The sequence below is a fragment of the Durio zibethinus genome, chromosome 21, assembly GCF_047325235.1.
Source record: "Durio zibethinus cultivar Kanyao isolate XHJ-2024 chromosome 21, ASM4732523v1, whole genome shotgun sequence".
NCBI lineage: Eukaryota > Viridiplantae > Streptophyta > Magnoliopsida > Malvales > Malvaceae > Durio > Durio zibethinus.
The window spans coordinates 2,746,647-2,764,279 of NC_143182.1; the positions used below are offsets into that span (position 1 = coordinate 2,746,647).

The window sequence follows — 17,633 nt, forward strand, 5'->3', positions numbered from 1 at the left end:
AGGGCATGACATTCTCCCCCACCTGATTGCGCAACGCCCTCGTTGCGTCTTCTGCATGGTACTGCCTGATCTGGTCCCCGAACTGCCATAAGTCCTCTGCTGGTTCCCAGCTCGCCTCACTGTCTGAAAGTCCCTTCCAGCGCACCAAGTACTCTTGTTTTGGTTGATAGTTCTTCCGTCTCACCTCCCGGTCAGCCATAATGCTGTGGACCTGCTTCTCATATGAGGCCCTTGCTCCCAATGGTGCACGCTTTGACTCTGCCCGTCCTGGATCTCCCTCATCCCCATGGAACGGCTTGAGCATGCTCACATAGAACACCGGGTGTACCCTCGGCTTGGGTGGCATATCCAGCTTGTAGGCAACCTTGCCTACCCTCTTGACTACTCGAAAAGGTCCCTCATACCTCCGGACTAGGCCTTTGTGCAGCCCCCTATGGCGCACAATGGAATGCAGCTTCACCAACACCAAGTCTCCAACCTGGAACTGCACGTCCCGCCTATTCTGGTCTGCCCACTTCTTCGACCTCTTGGCCGTCTTGTGTAGACAAACTCTGGCCAAGTCAGTTTGCTCCTACCATGCCTTGGCAAACTTATATGCTGCTGGATTCGGCCCTGTATAACCTGCAGCAATCAAACCGGGTGTTAGTAGTTGTTGCCCTGTCACAACCTCAAATGGGCTCTGGTTCGTTGCCTCGCTTCTTTGCAAGTTGTAGGAAAACTGCGTAATATCTAGCAGCTTTGGCCAGTCCCTTTGTGTGGCACTCACATAGTGCCTGAGGTAGACCTCTAATAGTCCATTTACTCGCTCTGTCTGCCCATCGGTCTGCAGATGCATGCTGGTGAAAAAGTTCAAGTCTGACCCTAACAGCTTAAACAACTCAGTCCAGAACCTGCCCGTGAAATGTCCGTCCCGATCACTAACAATGGTCCTCGGCACTCCCCAGTACTTAACCATGTTCTTCAGGAACAATCGAGCTGCCTCCTCGACTGGGCACTCCTTGGTTGCTGGAATGAAAATTTCATACTTGGAAAACCTGTCCACCACTACCATGATGCTTCCAAACCCCTCTGTCTTGGGTAGACTGACTATAAAGTCCAGAGAAACACTCTCCCATGGTCACTCTGGCACTGGCAATGGCTCCAAGAGACCGCCTGGTTTCTTGTGGCACACAAGACAAGTTTTCACATAAGCCTCCACATCGTCCCTCATGTGCGGCCAGTTGTAGCGATCCTCGATCAACGCCAAGGTGCGGCTCACTCTGAGGTGTCCAGCCCATCTTGAATCATGACACTCTTGCAAAACTTCCTTGCGGAGCTTCCCGTGCTGCGGCACAAACAGTCTACTGCCCCTGGTGTACAGCAAGCCATCCTGCAACCAAAACCGCCTAGTCTTACCTTGCTGAGCGTACTCCATCAAAGCCTTGGCTGTAGGATCATGCGCAAGTCCCTCATTGATGCGCGGCACCAGTGACCCCTCTGGTTGGCTAATGACAGCAAGGTTAGCCTTTTTGCTCAGGGCGTCTGCCACTAGGTTCGCCCGCCCCGGCTTGTACTCCATCTGAAAGTCAAATTCCGTAAGAAAATCTTGCCATCTCGCCTGCTTGAGGGATAACTTCTTCTGCGTCTGGAAGTAGCTGGTCACCACATTGTCCGTCCTCACCATGAACCTCGACCCCAACAGGTAATGGCGCCAAGTGCGCAAGCAGTGCACCACTGCAGTCATCTTTTTTTCTTGGACCGTGTACTTGCGTTCAGTCTCGTTCAGCTTCCTACTCTCGAATGCGACTGGACGTCCCTCTTGCATCAACACGCCCCCTATGGCAAAGTCTGATGCATTCGTATGCACCTCATACGGCTTGGCATGGTTTGGCAAGGCCAAGACTGGCTCATCGATCATAGCCCGCTTCAACCTTTCAAAGGTTTCCTGGCACCCTGCGCTCCACTCCCATGCTCTCCTTTTCTTGAGCAAGTCAGTCAATGGCGTGGCTATTGCAGAGTGACCTTTGATGAAGCGCCTGTAGTAGTTAACCAGCCCAAGGAACGATCTCAACTCAATGACCTTGGCTGGCGGTTGTCACTCCAGGATGGCATGTATCTTGCCTTCATCCATGCGTATCCTGCCACTTCCCACTATGTGGCCTAGGAACGGGATCTCCTGCTGGGTGAATGAGCACTTTTTCCTCTTGACAAACAGCTTGTGCACCCGTAACACCTCGAACACCTATCTCAAGTGGTCTACATGCTCTCCCAAAGTCTGGCTGTAGATCACAATGTCATCCAAATAAACCACAACAAACCGATCAAAGAATGACTGAAGTACCTTGTTCATAAGGGTGCAAAATGTTGCTGGGGTGTTCATGAGTCCGAAAGGCATCACCAAGAACTCATACGAACCATACCGAGTGACACATGCTGTCTTTTGCTCATCTCCCTCCGTGATCCTGACTTGATAGTAGCCTGACCTCAAATTCAGCTTGGTGAACCACCTTGCGCTCCCAAGTTGATCGAACAAGTCTGCAATGAGTGGGATGGGATACTTGTTCTTGATGGTCAGCTTGTTCAAAGCTCGGTAGTCTATGCACAGCCGCAACGACCCATCATGCTTGCGCTGGAATAGAACCGGTGCACCATAGGGTGCTTTCGATGGCCTGATGAAGCCAGCATCAACTAACTCCTTAAGCTGCTTCCTCAACTCCTCCAACTCTGGTGGAGACATTCGATAAGGGGCTCTGGTTGGTGGCTTGGCCTCGGACACCAGCTCGATCTTGTGGTCCACCTCCCTCTTAGGTGGTAGCTTGCTAAGCAGCTTTGCGGGCATCACATCACTAAAGGTCTTCAGTACCTTTAGCACCTCTAAGGGTGACTCAGTCTCCTTTTCCCTTGGCTCATCATATTTCAGGGCTGCCAAGAAGGTGTCTTCTTGTCTGCTTACCACCTTGGCAAATTGGATGGCTGACACCACCCTCGACCCAACTCTAGACCCTCTCCTCAATGGCATTAGGCATTGGCACCGTGCATCCAAGATGCAAACACATTCGGCAAAAGGCACAAGGAGGGCGTTAATCCGAACAAGGAAATCCAACCCAATCACAAACTCATAGTCATCAAGGGGTATTACCTCAATGGTCTCATTGCCTTTCCAGTCTCCAAGCTGTAACTCCACTCCCCGTGTTACTTCAATGACTGAAACCTCCTTGGAGTTCACCGTTTTAATGGTACCAGTCCCTTTCTGCACCTTTAGTCCGAGCTTCTGGGCTCCATCACCTGAAATAAAAAGATGTGAGGCACCTGTGTCCACCAGTGCGCTCACCTTCTGACCCATAACCATCAGATCCACAAACATCAAGCCCTTTAGCTTGCGGCTCCCCTTGCTCTGGACAGCATTGAGCACCACGACCCAAGTTTTACTGCCCCTGACTCTGGCTTCTTGTCAGACTCCTTGTCTACAGCAGCCAACTTGCCCTTCTGCGGGCAATTACGTGCTATGTGGCTTTCTCCACATAGGTAGCATGCTAGTGGCTTTCGGTCCCCCTTTGCTTTCCACTTGCCTGCTGATGGCTTCCTCTCGCCATCCTTGGTTAAACGGTCTCGGTCCCCATCCTTGGACTCTCGATCATGGTCCTTCCCATTGGACTGCTTCTTTCGATCCCTATCGTCCCTGCCCTTACCCTTGGGCTTGGTAGACTCGAACTTGTTCAGAGGCTTGAACTCTATCAAGGCCTCGACAGTAGTCATGGCTTTAGCCAAGTCATGAACTCCTCTCTTTTGTAGCTCATGCTTCACCCACGGCTTCAGCCCATCCATGAAAGCAAAGAATGAGTTCTTCTCACCTAGATCCGAGATCTGTAGCATCAGTTCAGAGAATTTTTGAACATACTCTCTTATGTTCCCTTGCTGGCTCAACCTGCGTAACTTTGGCCGTGCCTCATCATCGGCATACTCCGAGTAAAATTATTCTCTGAACTCTTTTTGGAACTCTGCCCAGGTTCCAATCTTGGCATTCCCACGCCTGACATCATCACACCTGCGCCTCCACCACAATAAGGCTACATCAGTGAGATACATAGTAGCGGTGCTTACCTTTATCGCCTCGTCTTGCATGCCCATGGCCTGAAAATACTGCTCCATACCCCAAAGGTAGTTATCTACTTCCTTGGCCGCCCTAGTCCCCTTAAACTCCTTAGGCTTGGGGACATCCAATCTGGATTTAGACACTCCAGCAAACATGTCATTCCCAATGGCAGTCTTGCAAGTCACGAGCTCACTGGTAAGCTCCTCCATCCGCTGGTGCATGGCCTCCATGCCATGGTGCATGGCCTCCATGCCATCTCGCAAAGTCAGCACTTCTACCTCCAAGGATTCATTCTTTCGGGTGATCGCATCCAGGCCATTGTTGAGAGCAGCTGCTAGCTCACTTTGAATCTCCTCCCCCATGGAGTCTAGCGATGCAATGTGAGTCTTTACTTCCTCCAGCTTCTCCCCCATGTCGCCTATGGTCACCTCCACCTTGGCCAGCCTACCGTCATGGTAGACCAGATATTTCTAGAACCAGCTTTCTTGCCTCTTCCTCGCCCATGCTCCTGGGCCTCTGGTTGTTGGCTAGCAACGTCGCTTTGGGATGCCATCTCCTCAATCATGATCTAACCTGCACAACACAAACACGCAGAATCGAACTTGCTCTGATACCAATTGTCACGAGCTCCGACCTTAGACTCAGAATCCGTGCGGCCTTAGGCTTGGAATCTCCTCTTTTATGCCTAAGTCAGCCTAAAACACAAGCGTGCGAGCACTAAAACAATGGGAAGGGCTGATTACGCAAGTTAAAGAGAAACATGACAGGAAGACAAAATTCTGGAAATGCTCTTGTATTCACTGAAACAGAAGTGTTTGATGGTGTCCAAATGAGGGTGGAGCAGCCCTCTATTTATAGTTGAGGCTCCAGCTACAACTTAATGGCATATCCCTAGAATAAAGGCTAAAATCATGGGATTATACAGATTACAATCAATCAGGATGCTAACTCTTGATTTTCAGGGTCAACCAAATCTGTCAGGATGCTGATGCTGATCCTACCTGATTCCAGAAGCTTCCCTTGCGTGTCCAGCACCTTGGGCCCTTCTGGATGTGGTGCGAGCAGCTTGTATGCCAAGCCTTGGTCTCACGGGCTGGCCTGCAAGATGAGCGGGCGTTTGGAGCTCGTTTGCTAGGCTTTGCGCACAGATACTCGTCAGCACGTCTGGTCTGCAGGCCTCAACCTCTGGCTCGCCTGTTGGTCCACCTGATGTGCCTGGTGCGCGCGCGCGTAGGGCGTGACAAAAGTACTATGATGATCAAACTGGGATACAATTCTTCCATCAAAAGCGATGTTTAATTTCTGTGGACTCGGGCTATCATATTTTTATATGAAATCTTGTAACAATGCCATGAACTTTATCCTACAAATATATTTTATTATGACGTACGTGCTTCTTTCATAACTGTGGCGTAAATTTGAATTTTTTTTACTTATACACTCAATATAATGAAACTTTGCCTACCAAAGTCTTAAGCCAATGACTATAAATAATTATTCGGCCACCAATAGAAAGACAGCTAAGGTTTCAGTACAAAGCTTTATACTACGTTATAATGATTCTTTATCTTCCTGTAAGGAGTAATGACACAGCGCCTTCCCTACCAACAGCATAATTAAAGTTACGCATTTAACTGGGTATAAGCTTTTGCGTTTTCTAAAGACGATAAATAACTGATGTGACTAAAAGAAAGAGAAAATTATTAATATTAATAATAAATTTTTTATATTTATAAACGAAATATATTTTTAAAATATATTTTTAAATTTTATAAAATTAAAAATTTATATTAAAGTGTATAGAATATTAAAATATACGTGAAAATTGAAACCTATATTCAAAAAAGCTCGGCCCTGGCCCGGGAGGGCCGAGTGCACGGTTATCAAAGGTTGGTACGAGCGACTCTGACGACGAAAAAATAGGATTCTTCATTATTGGCACCAAATTTCCGTTTTGAAAAAAAGTAAGAGTGTTACATTCCAGATTTAGCCCCTCATTTTCCGTCAAATCCAAATCTGAACAGCTGTTACTTTCCAAACGTATGTAGCGGTTGACAGACGCATCACCTAATCAAAGATCTAATCCTCTCCTTAAGTTGAGCTGCTCCAATCACTTTTTCCCATAAAAAATAAATTAATAAAAACAAATGCAATTTTTTAAAAATTAGAATATTCTTATATATAGTAAATATGAACTAAAATTTGGAATAATTAAGATGGAGAGCACATTACAACACTTGTTAAGGAAATGGTAGACATATTCGTTTCTCAAAATTATATTGGGATTATGTCTTTGTTTGCAAGGTGGGGAATATAATTTTATTGGACCAGCCTATTTATAACCACCGGCTTTCTTTTTTGGTTCCTTTTGCATTCATTAATTTCCTTCATTTATACAAATTTATTCTTTATATTTATGGAAATTATTCCTTGATCATATCTAAGGTAAAGAAAAAAAATACTATTCTGTTTTTAACATGATTGATAATTAGTGGACTAAATTTGGACGCCATGTTCACCCTTTTAAGTTAAACCTTTATTCCAAGATTGATGAAATTCATGACAGCTTCATGGAAACAACATTCATCCAATAAAAAGGCAACACGGTTAATTCTTTTACTTTTTTTTATGGGAACGCGGTTTTATACTTCCTTTAATTTCCCATAAAAGATAAAAAATAAAATAAAATAAAATTTTCTTCTCAATTATAATATTAAACGCATAGCAACACCTAATTTCGTTTTCTTTTCTCAATGTTTGACTTTTCAAAATAAAAATGAAAAAAAATGCGAAACATTGTCTGTCTGTCACTTGTCCGACAATAACAGAGCAAAGGACCGGTCTTTCTACGTAACCCACATGCGACCCACAAATCTCCGTCTCCGTTGCCCAAAATATCTTCAAACAGTGTACGAATTAAATGTCCTGCAACGCGGTCTACATTAAATCCATGTGCCCTACTTCATCACAACCCTCCACTGACAGATGGCCCACAAATCTTGTTCCCAGCAACAAAATTGAGCACTTATAATTCTGGTGTTGGTAAAAGTGTAAATGACTTGGGTACAATACATAACTACGCAATGCTGTTGCTTGACCGCGTGGGCTTCGCTGTCAAACTCAAAATAAGCTTTTCTTTATGCGCTGTAGTCGCTAAAATCTCTTCAAAACCAGAGTATCAAAAGACGGGCAGAACATAGATAAAAACATTGCGAGAGATAGAGGGAGGGAGGGAGTTTTAGATCAAAAATCAAATCAAATCAGAATCCCTGTTATTGGGGTGTTTTGGTTGAAACAATCCAATCCCATTTGAAAGTGAGAAACAAAAAAGACGAAGCGGGATCTCTTGGTTTGATTTGTGTATGGTGTTTAACCCTTCTCCCCTTTTGAATACTTTGTCTTGTTATTCTGGTTTCCAACTTGCAGTTTTATAAAATGGAAACTTTTGGTACTTTTGGCTTAATGGAGGGTGAGAAAAAATACATTACTGCTGAAGAGCTGAAAGAACACAACAAGCTTGGAGATTTGTGGATCTCTATCCAGGGTAAAGTTTACAATGTTTCAGATTGGGCTAAGGAGCATCCTGGTGGGGAAATCGCGCTTTTGAATCTGGCTGGACAAGATGTTACCGATGCATTTATAGCGTATCACCCTGGAACTGCTTGGCAATATCTTGACAAGTTCTTTACTGGGTATCATCTCAAAGATTTTAAGGTCTCGGAGGTATCCAAGGATTATAGAAGGCTTGTCTCGGAGTTCGTAAAAACTGGTATGTTCGAAAAGAAAGGACATGTGGCCCTTTGTTCATTAACATCTGTAGCTATCATGTTTCTTGTTGTCCTTTATGGTGTTTTGAGATGCGATAGCGTGTGGGCTCATCTGGGTTCAGCCATGGTGTTGGGTATGCTTTGGATGCAAAGTGCATATGTTGGTCATGATTCTGGTCATTACCAGGTAATGGCAAGCCGTGGTTACAACAAGCTCTCTCAGATTATTTCTGGGAATTGTTTAACTGGAATTAGCATTGCCTGGTGGAAATGGACTCACAATGCACATCACATTGCCTGCAACAGCCTGGATCATGACCCTGATCTTCAGCACATTCCAGTTTTTGCGGTATCTTCTCGTTTATTCAATTCAATAACGTCTTACTTTTATGGAAGGAAGTTGGAGTTTGATCCTTTTGCAAGGTTTCTGATCAGTTACCAGCATTGGACATTTTATCCTGTTATGTGTGTAGCAAGGGTAAACTTGTATGTGCAGACATTCTTGCTATTGTTTTCAAATCGCAAAGTCCCAGATAGAGCTTTGAATATAATGGGGATCCTTGTATTTTGGACTTGGTTCCCTCTCCTGGTTTCATGTCTACCCAATTGGCCAGAAAGGATCATGTTTGTGCTTACCAGCTTTGCTGTTACATCCATTCAACACGTTCAATTCTGTTTGAACCATTTCTCGGCAAATGTATATGTTGGACCTCCAAGTGGCAATGACTGGTTCGAGAAGCAGACAAGTGGGACATTGGATATTTCGTGTTCTTCCTGGATGGATTGGTTCTTCGGTGGTTTGCAATTCCAGCTAGAGCACCATTTGTTCCCCAGGTTGCCCCGATGCCAATTGAGGAAGGTTTCTCCAGTGGTGAGGGATCTTTGCAAGAAGCACAATTTGCCATACAGGAGTCTTTCTTTCTGGGAGGCCAATCAATCGACGATTAGGACTCTCAGGACTGCTGCCCTGCAGGCCCGGGACCTAACCAACCCTGTTCCAAAGAATTTGTTGTGGGAAGCGGTTAATACTCATGGCTGAGGATTTGTTTCTTGGCCCCGGCGTATATTTTTCGGGGGTAAAGAATTCAATTTCATTTGACTGCGGCGTTTATGATGAAAATTCCTGCTTTTTAGATAACCAGATTTATGTGCTCTGCTTTTTTATATACGATTCAGATATTCTACCTTAAATTATTTTATTTTCTATTTTTCTGTTAATCTCAATGAGCAAAGGGTTGTTTAAACCTCTCTGTCTCTCTCTCTTTTTGGCTTGAAGCAAAGGCTCTAGTAACGATACATCCATGATTGATCTTCCTTTTCCGAAAAATTGTTGACTTTGATGCAACTGGATCTTGACTTTGATCTTTAAAATCTCTTTTCTTTTTCCGAAAATTGTTGTCCAAGTTTTTCCTAAGTTGAACTAGGTTTGCTTTTCCTTCGATTTTCATCCAATTGCCATAGATTCACTAAAATTCAGCTATCCATCACCTTTTTTTTTTTTTTTAACGCCCTTTTTTCAATTTCCAATTTTCCCTTTGTCTTTTCACTTTGAGTAACTAAGAACAAAAAATAAAAATAAATTAAACAAAGAAATAAATAAAGAAATACAAATAAATAAAATAAAATAATTTCTATTTTTTAATTATTTGGACTTAAAAGCGAATTAAAGGAGTCCAATAATATAAGATTTAGGACAAAATGAAATTTTTATATACACTAAATTTTAAAAACTTATCAATGATAAATTTTTTTTTTGGTTGCAACAAGGGAGCAAAACTCTAGTACAAGTAAAGAGGAGGAAGAAAGCTTAGCTCAAAATCATACCTTTCATGTTCTCTCAACGTCTTTAACTATTAGACCAAATGTTTAAGAACTATCAATGATAGATGACAGTATATAGTCTATTGATAATGCATAATATATGTACACATTGTCATCCCATGAGATATAAACTTTTATTTGAATTAAACCTTTTATGTTTTTTAAAATAATAAAATATAGTTTATCAAATATATGAAGATTAAGGAAGACAACATACCCAAAATTGTGTAAAATTTTTAAGCTTCTATAACTTTTTTACTTGTTTCAATCAAATTTTTATATAAACGAAATTTTTTTTTTAATTCTGTAATATAAAAATATTTTGTTTTATGTTCATCAAACAAGGATAAATAATTTAAATGTAAATGAGAAAACAACTGAAGTGAAGATAAAATAACGTATCTATGATCCTAACTTATAGTTTGATTGATTAATTTATACTTTATTACCATTAAGCTAAGTCTCTACATTTTGAAATTTTTCATCATTTAAAGGATTAAATGCTTCATTTTCAAGCTCAAACTTAACAATTACATTAATTTGGTAGATATTTGATCAAGAGGACGATCCATTTTCACTTAAAAATCCAACAAATAAGTAGTTTGATACTTTTTGAATAATGTTTTTGGAGCAATACTTAATTTGTGTTTAAAATTTAATATTATTGTTTAATTATAATATAGATAAAATTAATTTGTTTATTACACGAATCATAAACTAGTTTAATAATAAAGTTCGAGTTTAATTATAAGGTGTTTTTATAAATAGTATATTTCTTTTATTATTTATTACATATATAAATTGTGTTATAATATATATGTATATTTTAATGTTAAATTTAGAATTAAAAATTTTATTTCATATAAATAAAAAATGTATAATAATAAAAATATTACATTTCATACAACCGAAATCCTATAAATATTCGGTGACATGTGTGCCTTCTTTCTAAGTAAAAATCTAAAATACTAGTTGTATGAATTAGCGTCTTGCTTATTATTGCTATTCATGGCATTTTCGAAGTACAGGCCATAGTACATCTCCAATCTTACTTCCTTTTCTTTCTTTTTTTTTTTTTAGGTTCAATGCTGAAGATTTACAGTTCATCAAGATTCTTGAATGGAAATTGATTTACGGTTCATCAAGATTCTTTTCTTTACTTTTCTTTAATGCTATTTATGTATGGTTTTCTCTTTCCTATATTTATGGAAATATAAACATCAAGAATGGAGTTTATTTAATCGTTTCTTTGGTTTTCCTTATTCAGCAAAAATATTGAATACCTCATCTGCGAATATCTTGAGCACTTGGATTTCGATGCTCAAGCTTTCAAAATAAAACTTGCCCACCACCCTCCGTTTCGCTTTAAAGACGAGATGAATAAATTGTTTCAACTCTTCATCAACAACGCTAAGGATTTGCCAACCCAAAAACTTATTTTGCCCTTCTTTTCGTACCAGCGTTTGGAAGATTTTCCCCGCCGTCAAAGACACAGAAGGGAATCTGACTACTATATTGGAAAGCAATGGGATTGCCTTCATGAGTTCATATTCCAATATCTTCAGCATTTAGGATATCATGGCTGGGATTTCAAATTTAGGGCAATAAATCCGAAAAAGCCTGAGCTTTTAGAGATGAAGTGGTTTTCGGGCTTCCTAAAGAGACTGGTAGAATTTGAAGACCAGCAGACAGACATTGTTCCAGCAGAGAACAATTTGCCTGGCATATCAGAGTTTCCGCTTGAACAATCTGACCTGCTGGTGGTATCGCGTGATCCTATAGTTAATATGGAAAATTTGCCAGGCACATCAGAGTTCCCATTTGAACAATCTGACCGACTCGTACGTGATGCCGTGGACAATTTGCCAAGCACATCAAAGTTTCTGCTTGAACAATCTGAACTGCGGGTATCGCGTGGTACATCAGAATTTCCACTTAAACAATCTGACCAATGGGTATCGGATGGTTCCGCAGTTAACGAGCAACTAGATTCTGAATTTGGGATGGAACATCATGTTGAGAGATGGGTAAATGAAGACTGGAGCGAACTCGATAGTCTCTTTAATTTTGAAGCAGGGAAACAAGCTGTGCAGCTAGAAATGGATTTGCCGACTGCAGGAACAGGACTCACACATGGTCCAGATTATACTGATCACTTCTTCCAAGGTCCCGCATATCATGCTTCAGTACAGCAAATGAATGCAGCATTGAAGTCAATAACAGGCCAAGAAGATTTCGTGCTTGAAGCATCTGACCAGTTGGCTGTGGTGACCTCCTCACACTCGCAAGCTTTGCAGCAATCTGACCTGTTGGTATTGTCTGATCCCGTAGTTAATATGAAAAATTTGTCAGGCACATCAGAGTTTTCATTTGAACAATTTGACCTGCTGGTATCACATGATCCCGTCGTTAATATGGAAAATTTGACAGGTACGTCAGAGTTTCCGCTTGAACAATCTAACCTGCCGGAATCGCATGATTTAGAAAATTTGCAAGACACGTCAAATTTTCCGTTTGAACAATCTGACCTGTTGGTATCCCGTGATTCTGTTGTAAAACGACCCACTAGATTCTGACTTTGGGATGGAACAACATGTTGAAGGAAGGGTAAAAGAAGACTAGACCGAAGTTGGTAGTAGAGGAACAAGCTTTGCAGCAAGATCAGTGCTCCGTGAGGTGTTTTTTCGCTATTGCGAAAACCAAAGTAGGTATTGGTATTTGACTCTTACGTCTGAATAAAGGGGATATGGTGTGTTTTGCTATGGTCAATAGTCTGTTTAGCTTTACAAGGTACCTAAGATATGTGAAGGATTTGATCATTCAATGCAGAATGTCCGTGAGGGAAGCTAGCTAGCTAGTTAGTTTTAAAAAATGCAACAATCAAGAGCTTAACAGTTTTAAAAAATGCAACAATCAAGAGCTTAACCAAGAACCCGTAATGAAACCTGTGCTTGAATTAGTGCGCCTGATTGAAGGCTAGCAGATGATAAAGAATCACGCCGAAGTACAAAGAAAAAACTAGCTGTGGGCAACAAATTTTTTCGACATGCCATTTCAATGGAGAATCAGAATCTACCCTGCAAGAGATACTTGAAAAAAGTGCTACTTCGCAGGTTTAAAGAGTAAGCTTGCATGGAAAAAACGATAAGAAGAAAATTTGATGAAGAATATCAACAAAAGATTCATCAACAACGTTTATTTTCTTCTCAAGAAAGCAACGGTATATAAAAATGAAGAACTGGACATAGAAGAATTTTAACGAGTTTGAACCCATACTTATGAAGATTAGAGATGGATTTAGAGGAAATTACATGGTTGCTAGAAAGAAAATAGGCGAACAATTAAATAAGAGTACAGGGATTACATAGCTTGCTTCAATGAAAAGAAAAATGAGCCTGAGCGGATGAAACATGAGAGACTTAAAAAATTGCTTTTCAGGTCTGAGAAATTGATGAGTTGGAAGGCCGAGATCCCTTTAATCCATGGATGCTAAAGAGAAACTTGCATTTTCCCATGGTCTGAGGAAGAAAGTTGTTTAAAAAGAATTAAAAACTGTCTCAGCCGCATGAGTGAGCGGCTGATCTATTCAAAATAAAAAACATTGACATTGTCAAGCCGGTCGTTGACTGTTTTTAAAATGCATCACTTTTGTTCATTTTTCCCCCCGAAGAAATGAACTGACTGTACGTAATTTTTATTATATATAATTAAATATTTCTTGATACCAGCCAGACGGAAGCCTAACTGCACTTATGAATTATGACTTCGGTAGTTCTTAAAATCCATAATATTTTTGGGGCATATTTTTCCAAAAGCGAAAATGCTTAGTAGCTAAGTCAGTATACTAATTGGTCAATTACTCAGTAAACTTTTATATTAGAAATATTTGTTGGTAGCACGCTGATGCTGGTAGTGTCTCTGGCAAGAACTAATTAACAGCGTACCCGAGCAAAATTTCCCGTAAAATAAATACATGAACTCGAATTCCATCACATATAGACCATTGGGAGCATACAGTCGAGGGAATTAAAATTACAAAGCAGAAAAAAAAAAATTACCCAATAACCAATCCCTGCTCTCCACTTGGCTTGGACTTTCTTGATCGTATGTACTAAATGTAAAAGGAAAGCGCTGATCTGATTATAAATCAACTACATGGAAATTGTGAGATGGAGAATAAAAGACTCCGCCCTGTCAGTGATTGTGAAGCCAAAAGGGGAGCGAAGCTCATAAAGATGATGCTGTATTGCTGCTGCAGTGCCGGTAACATTTTGACCTTAGAATTTTATATCTTTAGATCCTATTAGTTAATATATAAATATATATATTCATATTATATATATATATATATATATACATATTCATATATCTATTTTATCCAAGGCGATTAAGGGGATTGGAGATGGTTGGGATCATACACATATTTTACATACTTCTTTAAAACCTTTTAATCATTAAATCAAAAAATTAAACATATTTTTTTATATTTTTTTAACTAAATGCAGATATATTGATAGAATATTAATCTCTTAATTTTAATAATATAAATTTAAATTTTTATAATTTTAAATATTAAAAAAATAAAATTAAAGTACGCGATACAAAATTAGAGGTGAGAATTGCCACTAACTTAGGATTACTTAGAATATTTTTCGTTCATATTTTTGAAGCAAATTTTTGATGATGGTATACATTATTTGGTTAAAAATGAAGCATATAATATAGATTGCAAAGAAAGCAAAAACTAAATTATATATATAAGTAAATAGCATATGTAGTCCCTATATTTTAAGTCAAATTTTATTTTAATTTTTAAATTTTAAAAAATTTTAATTGAATTCTCAATTACTTAAACGTATAATAATATAATTTTTTCATCTATGAAACCATTTAAATTAAAAGTAAATATCAGCTGACATTATGTGATAACGTTTACTATCATTTTCACGTGATAAATGATAAATTAAAATAAATTTTTTTCAAAATTTAGTGATAAAAATAAAATTTTCACTTAATTTTAACTTAATTTTAAGCGTTAAATATTTATTTTTTATTTAAAATAAAAATTTATCTAATAAGTAATATTATAACAAAAAAATAATTTTAAATTATATTTACATATTTTTGCTGTAAACACCTATTTTCATATAAGATACGATCAATTCTACATTCAGATCTCTTCGGGATCGTCAAGCCTTCTAAGTGTTGATGTTTGGGCTTTTTACAAATGTTTTTATTTTTTTAAGCTTTGAGCCCCAAATTTGTTTATTCATTGTGTACTTTGGCCCAACTAATATTTTTTTTATTATTTATTATTATTATTTTTTAATTTTTAATTTTAATTTTATTTTTAATTTTACTATTAATTTTTCTTATCTTTCTTTCTTTTATTCGCGTATTGTTCTTTGACAAGAAAATTGAAAAAAAGAAAAAAAGAGTGAATCAGCAAAATTTCTGGGATTTTCGTACGTGAATCGGGCAAGAAGGGATTTGGAATCTATTTGCATAAAATCTAGAAACCAATATCAAATGGAAAGCATTGACCTAAATCAAACAAAAATAAAATCCTAGGATAAGCCTTGATTGAATCCGTTAAAACTCTTAAATTTCTACTAAAAAAAGCTATAAATTAAGCGCAAATTCACATTCAAAGCAGAGGGAACAGAGACAGGAGAGTGAAATCGTTTAGGAACTTTATGGCTTTGTTTTATTTTCTAGAATTTATGGGTTTGGTTTAGTACTTTTAGATTGGTTTGATTATGGAAATTTGACTAAAAAGGGGTTTGAAGTTTTTGGGTTTTCTGGAAAAACCTTTGATTTTGCCAGCAAGAGGTAAACGTTTCTGGCGCCGGCTCAAAGGATCTGGGAGTTCTTTGCCGCTTTCTAGATTTTGTTGAACCCAGTGGAGAAAGAGACGGAGAATACAAGAATTTTAGAGAAAGAAGGATTCAAGCATTCCGAGATGAAAGAAGTAAATTTGAGTTTGTATTTCGACGCCGTTCTGGTGACTCTTAAAGATCCAGGATGCCCGCCTTTCACCGGATTTCAGCCCGACCAGCAGCGCCATCCCACCCTGACCCGATCCCATCTGTTGCCTTGAGCCGAGCCGTTTCAACCATCCATTGTGCCTAGAGCCAGCCGCGCAGCCTAGCAGTTTTTCAAGCCAACTTCAGGTACATTTTTATTTTGTTTATTTAATTGTTTTATTTATTTATTTGTCTTTTATTTTCTTCAAAAATTATATATATTTTTTAAATAAAAGTCTTACTGGTAATTTGTTTTTTACAGAATTTTACTGACATATTAAAAATCTTACAATTTTATTTTACTTAAAAAATTATTTAAAATAATAGATTGGAGGATATTTTTTACTATAAATTCTATTTATAAATATTTATTTCTTAAGCAAAATTAAATAAATTCGATGATGAAACATATTTAAAGTGTGATAAATAGTCTTCTTAAATACTTTTGAAGTGAATAAATATTTTTAAATTATTATCAACATATTGGAGTAATTTAAGAGAAATGTTCAACATTAAATTATTTGGTAAATTATTTGGTAAAATTTTAATTATTAAATATATTTTTTTCATTTTAAATAAATTTTATAAAATATGTTTTATAACAAAAGAAAAAATAAAAATGTTTTAAAATATATTTTTATTTTATATGAATATAAAGTTTTTACCTTTTTAATAGATTAATAAATCTATTTTTAAAAATGATCTGAAAATTTTTACATAATATTTTAAAATGATATAAAGTTTTTATTTAATTTATTAAACCAATATAAAAAAATTTACTTAATTTTTTAAATTATTTGTAATTTTAACAAAATTATTTTAAAATTTTCAACTTAATTTTAATTTTTTAAAATCTATTTTCTATTAAAAATATTATTTTATTGATAAATGGTATCAAAATAAAAATTTAAAAATATTATAAATTATAATATTTTATAAAATATATTTGAAATATAGAAAAATAATTCTTATTGAATTATTTTTATCTTTTCCTTTATTTATTTTTTATAAAATATATTTGAAAAAAGAAAATAAAAGATCTTTAATATTTTAAAATATATATTTTATGGATAGAAAATAATATTTTTATTATGATTTATGAGTAAAATAATATTTTTAATAGAAAATAATTAATTTGTTTTTAAAATGATATTGAAATTTTAACTTATTTTAATTTAAAAAAAACTAATTTTTATTATAAATAAAAAATATAACTAATAAATCATATTACAATAAAAAATAAAAAAATAAAATTTAATATTTTATATTTTATAAAATATATGAAATATGTAAAATTTTGAAATAATTGCATATTTGGTCCTTCAAAATTTGAAAGAATTTTATTTTGGTTCTCCATATATCACATAGGATGCTAGCTGATGTCATCACTAAATGTAAATAGCATTTGTCATTAATTTAGACTGTTATATAAATGAAGAGATTATATATATACACATTTAAGCAATTAAGAACTCAATTATAATTTTATAAAATTTAGGAACCAAATTTTAGGAACCACGGTGCTATTTACTATATATATATATATATATATATATATATCTACTTAATGTAAAACTACAAAAATTTTACACATTTTTCTAATTATTGATTTCAATAAATTTAAAGAAAAAAAGATAAATAAGAACAAATAGTTTAACCTCAATCAATTGTTTGAAAAATATATAAAATTTTTTTAGTTTTACACTGTATAAATTGATCTTTTTATATATATACATATAGATACACACACACGAAAAAGATCAACATACACAATTACACTAGTGTAAAATTACAAAATTTTACATATTCTTATAATTATTAATTTTAATAAATTCAAAAATTAAAATTAAATCATATGTAATTTAAATCCTTATTTATATGTAGATACACAAAGCGAAAGACAAATATATGAAAAAGGAGGCCAAGTATTATACTAAGATTGGTTAC

At 36.9% G+C, this 17,633-nt stretch overlaps 1 protein-coding gene and 1 pseudogene across 2 annotated transcripts; both read left to right on the forward strand.

The window, feature by feature from the left end:
* The first annotated feature begins 7,133 nt into the window (after positions 1 to 7,133).
* Positions 7,134 to 9,057, forward strand: LOC111304793 (delta(8)-fatty-acid desaturase 2 pseudogene; annotated as a pseudogene). Its single transcript, XR_016331340.1, has one exon. The product of XR_016331340.1 is annotated as a delta(8)-fatty-acid desaturase 2 pseudogene (transcript).
* Positions 9,058 to 10,711: 1,654 nt separating this feature from the next.
* On the forward strand, positions 10,712 to 13,324 carry LOC111305950 (uncharacterized). The gene is made up of 2 exons (XM_089750580.1): positions 10,712 to 11,972; positions 12,091 to 13,324. Exons 1-2 carry the CDS (start codon positions 11,037 to 11,039, stop codon positions 12,142 to 12,144), a joined length of 990 nt encoding a protein of 329 aa, XP_089606706.1. The 5' UTR covers positions 10,712 to 11,036; the 3' UTR covers positions 12,145 to 13,324.
* Positions 13,325 to 17,633: the final 4,309 nt, after the last annotated feature.

Excerpts from the sequence above, each read along its gene's own strand:
- LOC111305950 (XM_089750580.1), top strand. The coding sequence starts at position 11,037 with ATGAATAAATTGTTTCAACTCTTCATCAACAACGCTAAGGATTTGCCA. Across the intron at positions 11,973-12,090 it reads TGCAGCAATCTGACCTGTTG|GTACGTCAGAGTTTCCGCTT; the intron begins GTATTGTCTGAT and ends AAAATTTGACAG.